Here is a 20048-nt window from a genome sequence, read left to right on the forward strand (position 1 = left end):
CCCCACACCGCTGTTGATAGCGGAACGGTTTAAATTCTACAGAAGAATTCAACGTAGGAATTCAGCGCTGCTTTCTTCTTTAACAGAACTGCGCAAGTTAGCAAAGTACTGCCAGTTCGGAACAGGACTAGCAGACGCACTGAGAGAGAAGTTTGTGTGTGGGCTCCTAAGGGAAGGAACCCAGAAGCGACTGCTAGAGGAAAAGGATCTTACGCTGGACAAAGCTTTCAGCATCCCACGAGGCAGCAGCACGGGGCGCTGCAGAGATACAGCAAAGGCCACTGGAATTCAGCACCAGTGAAATGGCATTGGGCGCAGTAAAGTGCTATCGTTGCGGAAGGACAACGCATGACCAGAACCAGTGCTGGTTCAAAAACAAAGAATGCAGGCAATGTGGCAAACTTGGTCACATAGCGAGAGTATGCCGGTCAGGAAAGAAGACCAGCAGCAAAAAGTCACCACAGGAGAAGTACAAAAAAGTACACAAGGTGACAGAGAACAGTTCGGATGAACAGAAGACGGATTCAGACTCCAGCAGCAAGGAACTGGGTTGTCTGAAAATACATAATGTGGGTAGCACAGCAGACCACCAAACTATCTGGGTCATGCTCCAGATAGCAGGAGTCCAAGTGAAGATGGAGCTGGACACAGAGTCGGCATTAACGGTCATAAATAAGCAAGACTACAAAAGGTTGTTCTCGCATTTTCCCCTGAGGGATACGAAGATTGTATTGAAAACATACACGGGGCAAAAAGTATACCCCAAAGGAAAAATAAAAGTAAATGTGGTCTACAATGGTAAAGAAAGTCAGAAAATGGACTTGTACGTGTTACCTGATGGAGGTCCGCCACTACTAGGACGGGAATGGATCAGGTGAATAAAATTGGACTGGCATTCCATAAAAGCACTGACTGTGGATGCCTGTAAGGAGGACGACGTCAAACCTAAACGACTGTCCAAAATCTTAGACGATGCTAGGGAGGTGTTCCAACAGGGACTGGGAACACTGAAAGGAATTACTGCAACCATCAAGGTTGAAGAACAAGCAAACCCAAAATTTTTCAAAGCCAGACCGGTGCCCTATGCGATACGACCTGCTGTGGAAGCAGAGCTGGAAGGGCTAGAACGTTCAGGGGTACTGTCGAAGGTGGACTGGAGCGAATGGGCCACACCCATTGTTCCTGTCATGAAGCTTTCGTTGAGCAACAAGCCTGGGGAACCTGGGAAGGTTCGCATCTGTGGCGATTTCAAGATCACTGTTAATCCAGTTCTTTACACGGTGCAATATCCGCTTCCGCGGATCGAAGATATCTTCGCTTCGCTGTCTGGCGGAAAGCACTTCACCAAGATAGATCTGGCGCAGGCGTACCTACAGATGGAAGTTGATGAAGCGTCACGACAGTATCTCACGATCAACACACATAAGGGCTTATATCAGTATAATAGGCTGGTTTTTGGAGTGGCATCGGCTCCAGCGATTTGGCAAAGGGCCATGGAGCAGGTATTGCAGGGAATCCCAGGCACACAATGCTACCTGGATGACATCCTGATTACAGGAGATAACGATAATGATCACCTCACGAATTTGGAGCAGGTGCTCATCAGATTGAAAGAATATGGGCTAAGAGCTAATCGCCAGAAATGCGAGTTCTTTCAAAAGCGAATCTCGTACTGCGGCCACGTCATTGACCAGGAGGGGCTCCATAAGTCCCCTGACAAGATCGAAGCTGTAGTCAAGGCTCTAGCACCGGAAAATGTATCCCAGTTGAGGTCGTTCCTCGGGCTGGTTAACTATTACCACAAGTTTCTTCCAAATTTATCCACGGTGTTACACCCACTAAACACTCTTTTGCAAACGGGAATACCATGGAAATGGAGCGATGATTGTAAGCGGGCTTTTCAAAAGAGCAAGGCATTGATCACCTCTAAGGAAGTGTTGGCTCACTTTAACCCAACGCTACCTATTCGCTTAGTTTGTGATGCATCTCCATATGGTATCGGGGCAGTGCTCTCACATAAGTTTCCAGATGGCTCGGAAAGGCCAGTCGCTTTTGCATCCAGATCATTGACCTCCGCTGAGCGCAATTATGCTCAGATAGGGAGGCTCTCAGCCTCGTGTGGGGAGTTAAGAAATTTAACCATTACCTGCACGGCCAAAAGTTTACGCTGCTGACAGATCACCAGCCGTTGGTTTCCATTTTTAACCCTAAGAAGGGTGTTCCGGTAATGACGGTGCAGAGGCTTCAGAGATGGTCCCTTTTCCTAGGGGCACATCAGTATGATATTGAGTTCAAAGGTACAAAGCAGCAAATGCTGATGGGCTGTCGCGCCTGCCACTACCTACAGCGGAAGAGGCACCGGCAGTTGACCCTGTCGAGATATTTCACTCGACCATCATCGAATGCTTACCAGTCACCAATGCGGGTATTGAGAGAGAGACCCGAAATGACCCGACACTGTCTCGGGTCTACGATTTGACAGTGAAGGGATGGCCAGCACATGCCGAACCACTGTTACCAGCATTCTCAGCCAGACGAGAACAGCTGTCCGTATGTCAAGGAACATTGATGTATGGAACAAGGGTGATTATTCCTCCTAAATTAAGGGAGAGAGTTCTAAAAGAATTGCACGAAGGTCATCTGGGGGGAGTCAAGATGAAAAGCCTTGCTAGGGCTTATGTGTGGTGGCCAGGTATAGACAAACAAATAGAGGATCTGACTAAAAGCTGCTCAGGGTGCCAAAAAGTTCAAAACGCACCTCCAATTGCACCGCTGCATCCGTGGGAATGGCCTTCAACTGTAGCAAGACATCCTTGTTCCTGTACTCGAACCCTCTTGCTACGAAGGCCAACATACCATTTGCCTTCTTAACCGCCTGCTGCACCTGCATGCTTACCTTCAGCGACTGGTGCACAAGGACACCCAGGTCTCTTTGCACTTCCCCTTCTCCCAATCTATTGCCATTCAAATAATAATCTGCCTTCCTGTTTTTGCCACCAAAGTGGATAACCTCACATTTATCCACATTATAGTGCATTTGCCATGTTTCTGCCCAATCACCCAACCTGTCCAATTCGTACTGGAGTTTCACGACATCCTCCTCACAGCTTACCCTCCCACCCAGCTGTGTGTACTGAACAGTGTGATATACAGAGAGAGCTGTGTGTACTGAACAGTGCGGTACACAGGGAGAGCTGTGTGTACTGAACAGTGTGTTACACAGGGAGAGCTGTGTGTACTGAACAGTGTGTTACACAGAGAGAGCTGTGTGTACTGAACAGTGTGTTACACAGAGAGCTGTGTGTACTGAACAGTGTGTTACACAGGGAGAGCTGTGTGTACTGAACAGTGTGTTACACAGAGAGCTGTAAACACTGAATACTGTGCTATTAAGTTTTGAAAAATGCGACCAATAACTCCTTTTGACCTCTCACTATCTCTGTCTCTAACACTATCTTTATATCTCTCAGCCTTTCTGCATCTCTCTCTCCCCTTTATCTCTCTCTCTCTCTATCTCACCCTCCCTGGGATCTTTTTAGAAATCAGCAAAGGGGGACCAAGAAATTGATAAAGAAAGGGAAAATGGAATATGAGCATAAACTAGCGAAAAATATAAAAACAGATTGTAAAAGCTTCTATAGGCATGTGAAAAAGAAAAGACGGGCAAAGGTAAATGTAGGTCCTTTACAGTCAGAGACGGGAGAATTTATAATGGGGAATGAGGAAATGGCGGACAAATTAAATAAATACTTTGTTTCTGTCTTCACGGAGGAAGACACAGAAATACGAGAAAACCAAGGGTGTGGCGAGAATGAGGAACTTAAAGAAATTATTATTTGGTAAAAAAACAGTAGTAGCAAAATTAATGGGACTAAAAGTTGATAAATCTCAAGGACCGGATGACCTACATCCTAGGGTTTTGAAAGAGGTGGCCACTGGGATAGTGGGCGCATTGGTTGTCATCTTCCAAAATTCTATAGATTCTGGAACGATTCCTGCAGATTGGAGGATAGCAAATGTAACCCCGCTATTTAAGAAAGGAGATAGAGAAAACGGGGAACTACAGACCTGTTAGCCTCACATCAGTAGTTAGGAAAATGCTGGAATCTATTATAAAGGATGCAATAACTAGGCACTTAGAAACTAATAGTAAGATTGGGCAGAGTCAACATGGATTTATGAAAGGAAAGTCCTGTTTGACAAGCCTATTGGAGTTCTTTGAGGATGTAACTAGTGGAGTAGACAAAGGAGGACTGGTAGATGTGTATTTGGATTTTCAGAAGGTCTTCGATAAAGTCCCACACAAGAGGTTGGTAAGCAAAATTAGGGCATATGGAATTGGGGGTATTATACTAGCATGGATTGAGAATTGGTTAACAGACAGAAAACAAAGAGTAGGAATAAACGGATCTTTTTCAGGATGGCAGGTTGTGACTAGTGGGGTACCGCAAGGATTGGTGCTTGGGCCCCAGCTATTCACAATCTATATCAATGATTTGAATGAGGGGACTAAATGTAACATTTCCAAATTTGCTGATGACACAAAGCTAGGTGGCAGTGTCAGTTGCGAAGAGGATGTGAAGAAGCTTCAAGGGGATCTCAACAGGCTCAGTGAGTGGGCGAGAACAGGGCAGATGGATTATAATGTGGATAAATGTGAAGTTATCCACTTTGGTAGAAAAAACAGAAAGGCAGAGTATTTCCTAAATGGTGAAAAATTGGGGCATGCAGATGCTCAAAGGGACCTGGGTGTCCTTGTACATGAGTCACTGAAAGTGAATGTGCAGGTGCAGCAAGCCATTAGGAAGGCAAATGGTATGCTGGCCTTCATTACAATAGGATTTGAGTACAGGAGTAAAGAAGTCTTACTCCAATTATATAGGGCCTTGGTGAGACCACACCTGGAGTACTGTGTACAATTTTGGTCTCCTTACCTAAGGAAGGATATACTTGCCATAGAGGGAGTGCAACGAAGGTTCACGAGATTGATTCCTGGGATGGCGGGACTGTCGTATGAGAAGAGATTGAGTAAACTAGGCCTGTATTCTCTTGAATTCAGAAGAATGAGAGGGGATCTCATTGAAGCATACAAAATTATTACAGGGCTTGATAGGATGGATGCTGGGAGAATGTTTCCCTTGGCTGGGGAGTCTAGAACCAGGGGCCACAGCCTCAGGATAAAGGGTTGGCCATTCAGGACTGAGATGAGAAGAAATTTCTTCACACAGAGGGTGGTGAATCTTTGGAATTCTCCACCCCAGAGGGCTGTGGAGGCTCAGTCATTGGGTATATTCAAAACAGAAGTCGATAGATTTCTGACTCGTAAGGGCATCAAGGGATATGGCGATAGGGCCGATGAATGGAGTTGAGGCAGAAGATCAGCCATGATCTCATTGAATGGCGGAGCAGGCTCAAAGGGCCCAATGGCCTACTGCTCCTATTTCTTATGTTCTTATGTTCTCCCCTTTTATATTTCTCTATCTTTCTTTCTCTCTCTCTGTTTGTGACATTAAAGCTGTTTATTCCAGATCACAACATTCATCTACCTGTTTTTCCCCCCACAGACGGGAAACATTTGATGTTGCTGCTCAGACTGCCATGTCCTCCGACAGTGAGAAGGAAGCTGAGGAAGATGGAAATGAGGAGGAGGAAAGTCACTGTGAGGGTTCCACACACATCTCACCAAAACGAGGCATCACAGATGGGGGAAATGGTAGGTCAATACGGATGCCTGTCCTCACTGGAGATGGGAGGGGGGAGATGTGTGAAAACAGAGCCAGTGCACTTCAGCCCTTTCACCAGCTCTTTGCGTCTGTTGAAAAGCCTGCATTATAGCGCAAGATGTAAACAATGATGGAGCTGCGCTCACAATCAGTCAACGGGATCTGTCAATCTCCAGATTCTCTGGCTAATCCTGGGGTACAGTACCGTGGACACTGGCTGCTGTCCAGTACCTCACCCAAGCAACCATTCTTCATGGACACTAGGTTACTGTAGTGTATGTACTTTGCAGAAGGAACTATATTCTGCAGCCCCTGTATACTGCAGTACCAGTAGTGACCACCCCTGTATATAAGCCTGTGTAGTAACTTTGCATAGCAGTTCCAGTTTTGTCTCCACTCAGTAAAAACCCTTTGTAACCAACTCCTGCAGTCCGTGTCTCAATTACACACGGACATAATACTGGCGACGAGCAGATCCGAACTTACCTACAGTTCTGCACCACCTCATGGGGATCCATCCTTGAAGTGCAGTTGTTAGAGGTCGAGGCCAGAAGGAAGAAAGAAAAAAAAACAAACAGAAGAAACGGGCGTCGACCGTGGGCAACCGCCTCTGATTCATCGGAGTTGAAGATTTGCAGGAGAGGCTGTCGAGAGCGGGGCTTGGTTATCCTGTCTATTTCCAGCTAATCGGGCTGGTGGCAGGTAGTACACTGATCCTTCCTGGGCTGCGGCGGGCTAGAGCTCGATCGGGTGGCTTTTCAACGGGGCTGAGCAGCGTTGTCGGGAAGAGGAGAGAGAGAGAGAGGGTGGAGCACACAGGGCGCGGCCGGTGCTACGAAGCCGGGCAGCGTACAGACCCGAGAAGAGGGAGGAAAGTGTCCCTAGGGTTTGCTCTGACGACGGGAAAATAAAAGAAATTAGAAGCGCAGGAAGCCGCGAGGAGCTGCAGTTTGCCACGGGGACCGCGGAGAGCGGCGTTAGCAGCAGCGCGGGGGGGGGGAAGTGCGCGAAGACCATAGGGCGTCGCCATCAAGGCATAAAAATGCCAGCAACAGCGCTAGCAGCAGCGGAGAAGACAGAAAGCGCGGGAGGCGCCATCTTAATCCAGCGGGGAAGAAGGCAAAGCGCGTGAGGCGCCATCTTAGATTTCCAAGATGCCGAAGACTGGCAATATCACTGCCTTCGATAATGCAATAGAAGACTGGACCACGTATGTGGAAAGAGTCGAAGTATATTGCAAGGCAAACTAAGTAGCCGATGAGAAAAAGGCATCGGTACTACTAAACTTAATGGACGCAAGAACGTACGGCCTATTGTGGAACCTGATCACTCCAGCCAAACCGATGGCGAAGAGTTTTAACGAAATTGTTGATATCCTACAGGAACACCTAAACCCTACACCGCTGCTGATAGCAGAAAGATTTAAATTCCACAAGAGAAATCAGCATAAAGATGAGAGCAATGCTGATTACCTTACGGAACTACGCAAGCTATCAAAGCACTGCCAGTTCGGAGCAGGACTGGCAGATACCCTACGGGACAAATTTGTCTGTGGACTCCTGAGTGAAGGAACCCAGAAGAGGTTACTCTCGGAGAAAGAGCTGACGCTAGATAAGGCTTTCAGCGTGGCAGTATCGTACGAAGCAGCAGCAAGGGGAGCTGCGGAAATACAGCAAAAGCCACAGGAATACGGCACCCATGAAATGACACGGGGATTTGAAAAATGTTATCGCTGTGGCAGAACAACCCATGACCAGAAGGACTGCTGGTCCAAGGACAAAATATACAGGCAATGCGGAAAGATGGGACACATTGCACGAGTTTGCAGGTCTGGGAAGAAGACTAACGACAACAAAAAGGCTACTAAGGAACAGTACAGGAAAGTACAAAAGATGACGGACAGTAGTTCCGAAGACCAGAAGAGCGATAGTGAATCCGGGAACAAGAGACTAAGCTGTCTCAAACTTCACAATGTAATCGCAAAAGAGGATCACCGAACCATTTGGGTCACCCTCACGATAGCAGGGTCCCAAGTCAAAATGGAATCGGATACAGGATCAGCCCTGACCGTCATGAATCGACGAGACTACGAGTGGCTATTCTCACACATACCCTTGAAAGAGACATCCATTGTCTTGAAGACGTATACGGGGCAGAAAGTATACCCCAGAGGGAAAATAAGGGTGCCTGTCGAATACAACGGCAAGGAAATACAGAAATTGTATCTGTACATACTGCAAGATGGTGGACCACCGTTATTGGGACGTGAATGGATCAGAAAGATAAGTTTAGACTGGCACGCCATTCAGGCACTGACTGTGGCTGGTAAAAAGGATGATGACGTCACACCTGGACGATTGTCAAAAATCTTAGCTAACGCTAAAGAGGTATTTCAACAAGAACTGGGAACTCTTAAAGGCGTAACCGCCTCGATAAAAATAGAAGAGAATGCAATTCCCAAGTTTTTCAAAGCAAGACTGGTACTGTATGCAATTCGCCCAGCCGTCGAGGCAGAGCTGGAGAATCTGGAGAATGCAGGCGTGTTATCTCAGGTAGACTGGAGTGAGTGGGTGACACCCATCGTTCCTGTCATGAAAAAAACGTTAAACAATAAGTCTGAGTAGCCAAGGAAGGTTCGCATCTGTAGGGACTTCAAGGTGACGGTGAACCCAGTCCTTCACACAGTACAGTATCCCCTCCCGAGGATAGAAGATATTTTCGCCTCACTATCTGGAGGGAAGCGTTTTACAAAAATTGACCTAGCACAAGCATATTTGCAGATGGAGGTTGAAGAATCCTCTAGGAAGTATCTCACGATAAACACTCACAAAGGTCTTTACCAGTATAATCGACTGGTATTCGGAGTAGCATCAGCTCCGGCGATATGGCAAAGAGCGATGGAACAAGTCCTGCAAGGGATTCCGGGGACTCAGTGTTACTTGGTCGACATCCTAGTGACAGGTGAAGATGACAGTGAACACCTTGCCAACCTAGAGCAGGTGCTCACTAGACTAAGAGAACATGGGCTACGAGCCAATCGCCCCAAGTGCGAGTTTTTTAAGAAACATATCGTATTGTGGCCACGTGATTGATGAAGAGGGGTTACATAAGTCCCCTGACAAAATTGAAGCGGTAGTTAAGGCTCCAGCGCCTGAAAATGTGTCGCAACTGAGGTAATTCCTCAGATTGGTGAATTACTACCATAAGTTTTTGCCGAATTTGTCCACAATTCTGCACCCACTGAACGCCCTACTACAAACTGAAGTAGCATGGAAATGGAGCGATGAATGTAAGCGGGCCTTTCAGAAGAGTAAAGACCTAATCACTTCAAGAGAAGTATTGGCTCACTACAACCCATCACTACCGATAAGACTGGCGTGTGATGCGTCTCCCTACGGCATTGGAGCGGTACTGTCACATAAATTCCTTGATGGTTCAGAGAGGCCGATAGCTTTTGCGTCACGCTCGTTAACTTCAGCCGAGTGCAACTACGCCCAGATTGACAGAGAGGCCCTCAGCCTGGTGTGGGGGGTGAAGAAGTTCAATCACTACCTGCACGGTCAGAAATTTACTCTACTAACTGATCATCAACCTCTTGTCTCCATTTTCAACCCTCAGAAGGGCGTCCCGATAATGACAGCACAACGGCTACAGAGGTGGTCCCTTTTCCTAGGGGCACACCAATATGACATCAAGTACAAAGGAACTGAACAGCATGGGAATGCTGATGGATTGTCGCGCCTACCATTGCCGACGGTGGAAGAAGCACCTACAGTGGATCCTGTGGAGATATTCCACTCGACCATAGTCGAATGTCTACCTGTGACGAATGCAAACATAGAAAAGGAAACACGAAATGACCCGACACTCTCCAGGGTCTATGATTTAATGGTGAAGGGATGGCCAGCACATGGCGAACCACTGTTGCCAGCATTCTCACCGAGAAGAGAACAGCTGTCAGTGTGCAGAGGAACCTTGATGTGTGGATCCAGAGTAGTAATTCCACCCAAATTGAAGGACCGAGTGCTCAATGAGCTTCATGAGGGTCATCTGGGAGGGGTAAAAATGAAGAACTTAGCCAGAGCATTTGTGTGGTGGCCGGGAATCGATAGAGAAATCGAAGAGATGACCAAGAGCTGTACAGGATGCCAGAAGGTCCAAAACGCCCCACCACAAGCCCCTCTACATCCATGGGAGTGGCCCTCATCTCCATGGCAAAGGGTACACATTGATTTTGCTGGTCCATTTATGGACTCGATGTTTTTAATTGCGGTGGATGCACATTCAAAGTGGCCAGAGGTAATAAAAATGTCCTCAACCACCACAGAAAAAACTATCACAGTCTTACGAACCATATTCGCCAGAAATGGGCTGCCTGAGCAGATTTGCTCCGACAATGGACCACAGTTTGTGTCTGAAGAGTTCCGGAGGTTCTTAAAGAACAATGGTGTTAAGCATTACACATCCACCCCATATCATCCAGCCACCAATGGATTGGCTGAGAGTTTCGTTCAAACATTCAAGAAGGCTATCAAGGCAATGTGTAATGAAGACATACCCCTACAACACAAGGTGGATAACTTCTTGTTTGCCTACCGGAATGCGACACATGCGGTTACCAACCAAACTCCAGCCATGATGTTCTTCAATCGAAGACTACGATGCCGCTTGGATTTGGTTAAGCCAAACATCAGAAGAGATGTGGAGAACAGGCAGTTTCAGAATATGAATGAAAGGCCGACTAGGAGTTTTAAGATAGGTCAACCAGTTTTGGCCTGGGACTACCGCACAGAGAAATGGCAGCCAGGAACGATCTGCACACGGCAAGGACCTCTGATGTATACTGTGGACGTTGGAGAGAGCATTGTAAGACGCCATGCTGACCAGATTCTAGAGTCACTGGAAAACGTCAAATCCACACCACGATCCGATACACCTGGTGATGAAACCGAAGTACCAATTGCATCTACCTCAGAATCGGTGATATTGGAAGCAGACGAACCAAACAACGACGTTGATCCCGAATCAACTTTGCCAGAAGAACCTGATACCCCAAAGAGGCGTTATCCAGACAGAATCAGGAAGCCTCCTCAAAGACTGAACTTATAATTGCTTAACTTCAGCTAATGTATATAGCAACTGTAATTGTAAATATGTTATTTGATTATTAATCGAATGTTATGTACTGTTTAGCTAAAAGGGGAGGAATTGTAGTGTATGTACTTTGCAGAAGGAACTATATTCTGCAGCCCCTGTATACTGCAGTACCAGTAGTGACCACCCCTGTATATAAGCTTGTGCAGTAACTTTGCATAGTAGTTCCAGTTTTGTCTCCACTCAGTAAACACCTGTTGTAACCAACTCCTGCAGTCCGTGTCTCAATTACACACGGACGTAATAGTTACTAGCTACGGCCGGTGCTCAAAATGTCATGCAACATTGGCCTAGTGCTCCACCTCGGGAGCTATTAGACAACAGGCAACTAAAGCACTACCAGCAGAGTATTCAGGCTGTGCAAGTCCATCACACTCAGCATTGCAAGAGCAGGGTTCACTGTTCTACAACTATAGCTATGAGGTAAGGGGAGTTCGACACTGTAGTCTTACAGATGTGGAGCAATGGGAGTCCCAACACTGTACCGCTGGTGATCCTGAGCAAAAGGAGTCCAACACTGTATCATTGGTGGTCCTGAGCAATGGGAGTCCAATACTGTATCATTGGTGGTCCTGAGCAATGGGAGTCCAACACTGTATCACTGGTGGTCCTGAGCAATGGGAGTCCAATACTGTATCATTGGTGGTCCTGAGCAATGGGAGTCCAACACTGTATCACTGGTGGTCCTGAGCAATGGGAGTCCAATACTGTATCATTGGTGGTCCTGAGCAATGGGAGTCCAACACTGTATCACTGGTGGTCCTGAGCAATGGGAGTCCAACACTGTATCATTGGTGGTCCTGAGCAATGGAAGTCCAACACTCTATCATTGAAGTCAGTGAGCAATGGGAGTCCAACACTATATCATTGGTGGTACTGGGCAATGGGAGTCCAACACTGTATCATTGGTGTTTTAAGCAATGGGGGTCCAACAGTATATTATTGGTGGTACTCACCAATGGGAGTGCAACACCAGCAGAATGACTAGGCAATGGGAGTCCATTACCAGCCAGTAAAGCTATGATGCCGTGTGAAATCCTACAATGAAGTTATAAACTCAGTATAGTTTCAAGTAAACCTGTAGAGATTACTGCACCACACTGTTTAAGGAGAGCAGAGTGCCAGTGTGGTGACATTGACTGCGTCTGAGAGATATGGCGCGACTTCTTGACATGAAGCGACCCAGATAATGCTTCGGAGGAAAGTGTTTGATGTCCCTCCTTTTTATTCATTCCAGGTATCGCCACAGGCATGCAATACACTGGGAGTGTGAAGAGTCTGTACCATTGGGAGAATAGGAAGGTAAGGCCTGATCTACACTAAAAACGCAGTCACAATTTCAGCTCAGGAAACAATTGGACACATCACATGCACATTGTATGTACAGCCGACTGATGCTGTGAGTTAGGCCCTTGTTTTACACCTCTCCTGAAGCATCGTGTGTGGTGCATGCTTCTTTATGAATGTTTGCGCACCTCATCATCAGGGATTTTAACACTTGGGAATGCAACATTTTGTTTCAAGCACCCAGCGTGTATCGAGCACAGCCAGGTGTGGAATTAAGCTCCCTTTAAGCTGACCCAACTATTTGCCTTAACCTCTTACTGTACCAGTGGCCAGGGACATAGTGAAGGGTATGGCTAGTTTTTGTTTGTTAAGGCAAGAGAATGCCCACTTTTTGGTAGTAGGTAATTAAGGGTATACTTGGGTACACTGAATATGCTAACTTTTCATTTTTGGATGCTAAGGTATGAATGAGGATTAAATATGGTGCATTCTACTTTGTCACCACCAACATATCTTTCACATACACAAACTGTTTACTCCTGACTCATACATTATCCCCATGATATATGTACTATATATAATCCACATCCATAGGCAGTGCCCATTACTTACATGACTTAATCTTCATCATTTATATATATTCCATGTTTTTACGTATTAATGTGACAGTTAGTAAATCCCCAGACTCTTAAAAAATAAATCTGATATATGATGGACAACATGCCCACTTCTAAAATTGCCACTACACCACTGCCAGTGTAACATTTCCTTTTCTCACACCTACCCATCCTAGTGCGCTGTTTGAGTAAGACTGCCAATGTAAGGGTGGGTTGTGGTTAACGTTCCCGTCAAGTTGCGCGGCCGCGCAGCGGTCTGGAGGTCCTGCGCAGGCCACTCACTGGCTTTTCAATGCAACAAACTGCGCATGCGTGAAAATTTGAATGGGTCGTGCAGCCAGTTAAAGGGACCGTGCACCCAAAATCAAAATTAGAGGGAACGTTGGTTGTGGTATGGCCCCACATCCACTAGAGAGCGGGCTGAGGCTGTCCAAACTCATTTCACATAGGACCTTGACAGCAGATACAGAAGCTTTCACTTCATCAATCTGGACTAGATTGTCCCAGAAATGTATGTGTGCACAAAACTGGGTCACCCAGTTCCCCTGTTACAAGTTCAGGGTCTTGCTATTGGTATTCTTTTGGATACAGTGGTACTAGTCACTCCTATAAGTAGTCTGAACATCTAGAAACCAAAAATATAATAATGAATAGTCAGCATGGATTTCAAAAGGGAAAGTCTTGCTTGACCAACCTCATTGAATTTTTTGAAGAGGTAACAGAGAGAGTAGACGTTGGTAATGTAGTAGATGTAATATATCTAGATTTTCAAAAGGCCTTTGATAAGGTACCCCATAATAGACTGATGATCAAGGTCAGAGAATGCGGAGTCAGGGGACAAGTAGCAGAATGGGTAGCTAGCTGGCTTCAAGACAGTGATATTGTTTGGAGTAAATTGTATAGTTAATGTATGTCATCACCCCTGCGCTCGCTGACCTACATTGGCTCCTGGTTAGCATTGCCAACTCTGGTTGGAGACATTTCTGGAGGTTTGATCATGTGACATTCTGACCACCGATCACGTGACATCTGATCACATGGCTTCTACAAATGTTATTGCATTTACATTATAAAGGTTGGGTCCCCTGTAGTTGAGTATTTTTGCTCGTGGTTTCGCAACAGCTACTGTTATGCGAAAAGTTCCAAGAACCAGGAGGCCACCCGTGAGCAGACGAAGGGATGAAACCGAGAGTGGGGAAGAGGGGAAACCGAGGGTGGGGAATAGGGGAGTCCAAAGGTGGGGGAACGATTTGCAGAGGGGAAGCCAGAGGTGGGAGGAGCTTTGATTCAACCAGTAACTAATAGTAACTCACTGAACGATAGCAAAATACTGCAGATGCTGGAAATCCGAAATAACAACAGGAAATGCTGGAAAAACTCAGCAGGCCAGGCAACATCCGTGGAGAGAAAATAGAGTCAACGTTTCAGGTGAACCCTTTTTCAAAACTGGAAAGGAAATGAAATAGATCGAAAGGAAGGCTGCGAGAGAACAAAAGAAGTGAAGAGACATTAAGAGGTATTCAAAACGAGACGAGATGGTGACAAGACTAGTGGAGACAAAAGACGGCTCTAGATTAGGTGTGAAGTGTTCTGGCAGAAAGAGAGACAGCTGCCATGTGGGAGAAAAAAAAAGAAGAAAAAAAGGGGGGGGGTGCGGGGAAAGGCCAAAACAAAGATGTGGGATAAAATATAAGCAAAAATGTAATGGTGGCCGAGGTTATGATCTGAAATTGTTGAACTCGATGTTGAGTCCGGAAGGCTGTAAATTACACTTTTAATAGGCCCACTCTCTCTCCCTATCACTTTGGACTCTGGTTCTGTGTGAAGGTGAACCCTGAACTGGGAACCTCAGTCAGAGCCGATCTGTACTTGGACTTCACAGGTCACAACTGGCCGGTACAGATCGACCTGAACCAACCCGAGAGATCGCACAAAGGGCAGCGGGCTCAGTGTTTGGGCACTCCTCACAGGCTCAGCACCAACATTTCTCCACCACTCCCTGGGCTCGAACTTAATAACGATTGTTTTCATTAAATGATAGAAATTACGACACAGGAGGAGGCCATTTGGCCCCCAGTGCTAGTGCTCTTTCTCCTGTAACCCCATTCTCCCCAGAACTTTTTACATTCTACATTTCAAATATTTATCCCCTTCCCTTTTAAATGATATTTTAGTCTCTACCTCAATAACTTGTGGTGAAGCACCTCATGGTCTAATAACCCTCAGTTCAAGAACCTTCCTCCTCCCTTCCCCCTTGGTTCTTCCAGTGAGAACCCTCGGTCTCCTTCCCTTGTTCCCCATTCACTTACCAGTGGAAATAATATTTCACTGTTTACCCACATTAAGGTCCCCAGGTTTCACTCACTCCTTTACTGGCTGCTCCTCTCTCAACGCCATTCCCAATCACCGCTTTCCTGGCTGCTCCCCGCTCTTGGGGGAAATGTCGGTTCCAAGAGCCATCCTGTTCCCTAGTCTCCCTCTCCCCCGAGCCCCATTCCCCGTTCCCCAGTCTCCCTCTCCCCCGAGCCCCATTCCCCGTTCCCCAGTCTCCCTCTCCCCCGAGCCCCCATTCCCCATTCCCCAGTCTCCATATCTTCCCCGAACCCCCATTCCCCAGTCTCCTCCTCTCTCCCCCGAGCCCCCATTCCCCAGTCTCCATCTTCCCCGAGCCCCATTCCCCAGTCTCCTCCTCTCTCCCCCGAGCCCCCATTCCCCAGTCTCCATCTTCCCCGAGCCCCCATTCCCCAGTCTCCCTCTCTCCCACGAGCCCCCATTCCCCAGTCTCCATCTCCCCCGGAGTCCCCATTCCCCAGTCTGCCTCTCTCCCCCCAAGCCCCCCTTCCCCAGTCTCACTCTCCCCCCGAGCCCCCGTTCCCCGTTCCCCGTTCCCCAGTCTCCCTCTCCCCCCGAGCCCCCGTTCCCCGTTCCCCAGTCTCCCTCTCCCCCCGAGCCCCCGTTCCCCGTTCCCCAGTCTCCCTCTCCCCCGAGCCCCCATTCCCCAGTCTCCCTCTCCCCCGAGCCCCCATTCCCCGTTCCCCACTCTCCATCTCTCCCCCGAGCCCCCATTCGCCGTTCCCCCGACTCTCTCTTCCCCGAGCCCCTATTCCCCAGTCTCCTTCTCTCTCCCCCGAGCCCCCATTCCCCAGTCTCCATCTTCCCCGAGCCCCCATTCCCCAGTCTCCCTCTCTTCCACGAGCCCCCATTCCCAGTCTTCCTCTCTCCCACGAGCCCCCATTCCCCAGTCTCCCATCCCCCCCATGGTCCCCATTCCCCAGTCTCCCATCCCCCCCCCATAGTCCCCATTCCCCAGTCTCCATCTCTCCCCCGAGCCCCCATTCCCCAGTCTCCATCTCTCTCCCCGAGCCCCCATTCCCCAGTCTCCCTGTCTCCCCCGAGCCCCCATTCCCCAGTCTCCCTCTTCCCCTGAGCCCCCATTCCCCAGTCCCCCTGTCTCCCCCGAGCCCCCATTCCCCAGTCTCCCTCTTCCCCTGAGCCCCCATTCCCCAGTCTCCATCTCTCTCCCCGAGCCCCCATTCCCCAGTCTCCCTGTCTCCCCCGAGCCCCCATTCCCCAGTCTGCCTCTCTCCCCCGAACCCCATTCCCCAGTCTCCATCTCTCCCCCGAGCCTCCATTCCCCAATCTCACTCTCTCCCCGAGCCTCCATTCCCCAATCTCACTCTCTCCCCGAGCCCCCATTCCCCAGTCTCCCTCTCCCCCGAGCCCCCGTTCCCTAGTCTCCCTCTCCCCCGAGCCCCATTCCCCGTTCCCCATTCCCCAGTCTCCCTCTCCCCCAAGCCCCCGTTCCCCATTCTCCATCTCTCCCCCGAGCCCCATTCCCCAGTCTGCCTCTCTCCCCCGAACCCCATTCCCCAATCTCACTCTCTCCCCGAGCCCCCGTTCCCTAGTCTCCCTCTCCCCCGAGCCCCCGTTCCCTAGTCTCCCTCTCCCCCGAGCCCCCGTTCCCTAGTCTCCCTCTCCCCCGAGCCCCATTCCCCAGTCTCCCTCTCCCCCGAGCCCCCGTTCCCTAGTCTCCCTCTCCCCCGAGCCCCATTCCCCGTTCCCCAGTCTCCCTCTCCCCCAAGCCCCCGTTCCCCATTCTCCATCTCTCCCCCGAGCCCCCATTCGCCGTTCCCCCGACTCTCTCTTCCCCGAGCCCCTATTCCCCAGTCTCCTTCTCTCTCCCCCGAGCCCCCATTCCCCAGTCTCCCTCTCCCCCCGAGCCCCCGTTCCTCAGTCTGCATCTCCCCCGGAGTCCCCATTTCCCAGTCTGCCTCTCTCCCCTGAACCCCATTCCCCAGTCTCCATCTCTCCCCCGAGCCTCCATTCCCCAATCTCACTCTCTCCCCGAGCCCCCAATCCCCAGTCTCCCATCCCCCCAAACCCCATTCCCCAATCTCACACTCTCCCCGAGCCCCCCTTCCCCAGTTTCCCGAGCCCCCAGTCCCCAGTCTCCATCTCTCCCCCAGCCCCCTTCCCCAGTCTCACTCTCTCCCTGAGCCCCCATTCCCCAGTCTCCCTCTCCCCCAAGCCCCCATTCCCCAGTCTCCATCTCCTTCGACCCCCCATTCCCCAGTCTCCATCTCCCCCTCAGCACCCATCCCCAGTCTCCCTCTCCCGAGCCCCCGATTCACAGTCTTCCTCTCTCTCCCGAGCCCCCGATTCCCAGTCTCCCTCTCTCTCCCCCGAGCCCCCATTCCCCAGTCTCCATCTCCTCCCGAGCCCCCATTCCCCAGTCTCCTTCTCTCCCCCAACTCTCAAGCCCCCCCCGATTTCAGACCCCTCCCCAATTTCAGTGACCCCCCCAATTTCAGAGACCAGCCCCCCGATTTCAGATAAACCTCCCCTATTTCCCGAGGCCCCCCCCCCCCGCAATTCCCGTGCCCTCCTGATTCCAGACTTTCCTGATTCCCGACTCAGCAGCCCCTTCCGACTGCACTCCACGCAGTTGCTGCTCTCTGCGGGTGACTACACTGAACCAGAGGCTTCTCTCCAGCAGCCAGTGATGCCATGGAGTGGACGTGGGCAGACCGCACTAGGACATTTAAATTGCTGATCCCAGGCTGCTGGAGGAATCCCTGGTTCCGCAAAACACCAGGTCCTGCAATGCCTTGATATTAAAATTCTCATCCTTGTTTTCAAATCCCTCCATGGCCTCGGCCCTTCCTATCTCTGTAACCTCCTCCAACCCTACAATCATTCAAGATCTCTGCACTTCTCCAATTCTGGCCTCTTGTGCATTCCCAATTTTCATCGCTCCACCATTGGCAGCCGATCCTTCAGCTGTCTAGGCCCTAAGCTCTGGAATTCACTCCCTAAACCTCTCCGCCTCTCTCTCCTCCTTTAAGACGCTCCTCCAAAACTGACATAGAAACATAGAAGATAGGAGCAGGAGTAGGCCATTCGGCCCCTCGGGCCTTCTCCGCCATTCAATGAGATCATGGCTGATCATCCAAATTCAGTACCCTGTCCCTGCTTTCTCCCCATACCCCTTGACCCCTTTAGCCTCAAGAAATATATCCAACTCCTTCTTGAATATATTTAATGAATTGGCCTCTACTGCCTTCTGTGGTAGAGAATTCCACAGGTTCACCACTCTCTGGGTGAAGAAATTCCTCCTCATCTCTGTCCTAAATGGCTTACCCCTTATCCTTAGACTGTGACCCCTGGTTCTGGACTCCCTGGCAATCGGGAACATTCTTCCTGCATCCAGTCTGTCTAGTCCTGTTAGAATTTTATAAGTTTCAATGAGATCCCCTCTCATTCTTCTAAACTCCAGCGAGTATAAGCCCAATCGACCCAATCTCTCCTCATACGTCATTCCTGCCATCCCAGGTATCAGTCTGGTGAATCTTCGCTGCACTCCCTCCATGGCAAGAACATCCTTCCTCAGATAAGGCGACCAAAACTGCACACAATACTCAAGGTGTGGTCTCACCAAGGCCCTGTACAACTGCAGCAAGACATCCTTGTTCTTGTACTCGAACCCTCATGCTACGAAGGCCAACATACCATTTGCCTTCTTAACCGCCTGCTGCACCTGCATGCTTACCTTCAGCGACTGGTGCACAAGGACACCCAGGTCTCGTTACGCTTCCCCTTCTCCCAATCTATTGCCGTTCAGATAATAATCTGCCTTCCTGTTTTTGCCACCAAAGTGGATAACTTCGCATTTATCCACATTATACTGCATCTGCCATGCTTCTGCCCAATCACCCAACCTGCCCAAATCATACTGGAGTTTCTCGGCATCCTCCTCACAGCACACACGCCCACCCAGCTTTGTGTCGTCTGCAAACTTGGAGATATTACATCTAGTTCCCTCATCTAGATCATTTATATATATTGTGAATAGCTGGGGTCCCAGGACCAATCCCTGCGGTACCCCACTAGTCACTGCCTGCCACTCGGAAAAAGAGCCGTTTATTCCAACTCTTTGCTTCCTGTCTGCCAACCAGTTCTTTATCCAAGTCAGTACCTTGCCCCCAATCCCACTTTACACGCTAATCACTTATGCGGGATCTTATCGAAAGCCTTCTGAAAGTCCAAATACACCACATCCACTGGTTCTCCCTTATCTATTCTACCAGTTACATCCTCAAAAAATTCCAGTAGATTAGTCAAGCATGATTTACCTTTTGTAAATCCATGTTGACTTTGTCCGATCCTGTCATTTTTTCCAAGTGCTCTGCTATTACATCTTTTATAATGGACTCTAGCATTTTCCCCACTACCGATGTCAGGCTTACCAGCCTATAATTCCCCGTTTTCTCTCTACCACCTTTTTTGAATAGTGGGGCAACATTAGCTACCCTCCAATCCATGAGAACTGTTCCAGAGTCTATCGAATTTTGGAAGATGACCAGCAATGCATCTACTATTTCTAGGGCCTCTTCCTTAAGTACCCTAGGATGTAGATTATCAGGCCCTGGGGATTTATCGGCCTTCAATCCCGTCAATTTCCCTAACACCATTTCCCTACAAATACTGATTTCTTTCAGTTCCTCCCTGTCATATGACCCTATGTTCCCCGACATCTCTGGGAGATTATTTGTGTCCTCCTTTGTGAAGACAGAACCAAAGTATGTATTTAATTGGTCTGCCATTTCTTTGTTCCCTATTATAAATTCCCCTGATTCTGACTGCAAGGGACCTACGCTTGACTTCACCAATCTTTTTCTCTTCACATATCTATAAAAGCTTTTACAGTCAGTTTTTATGTTCCCTGCAAGCTTTATCTCATACTCTATTTTCGCCCTCTTAATTAATC

General features: G+C 48.8%; 1 protein-coding gene across 1 annotated transcript in view; it reads left to right on the top strand.

The window, feature by feature from the left end:
• Positions 1-20048, top strand: part of mapkbp1 (mitogen-activated protein kinase binding protein 1) — a 394016-nt gene that overhangs the window by 306835 nt on the left and 67133 nt on the right. The window contains exons 20-21 of the mRNA XM_086003669.1: positions 5565-5713; positions 12115-12179. Coding sequence (XP_085859795.1) covers positions 5565-5713; positions 12115-12179 — 214 coding nt within the window. The remainder of the gene's footprint in view (positions 1-5564; positions 5714-12114; positions 12180-20048) is intronic.

The sequence above is a fragment of the Somniosus microcephalus genome, chromosome 12 (assembly GCF_052327205.1).
Source record: "Somniosus microcephalus isolate GS21.2 chromosome 12, FLI_Smic_1.0, whole genome shotgun sequence".
NCBI lineage: Eukaryota > Metazoa > Chordata > Chondrichthyes > Squaliformes > Somniosidae > Somniosus > Somniosus microcephalus.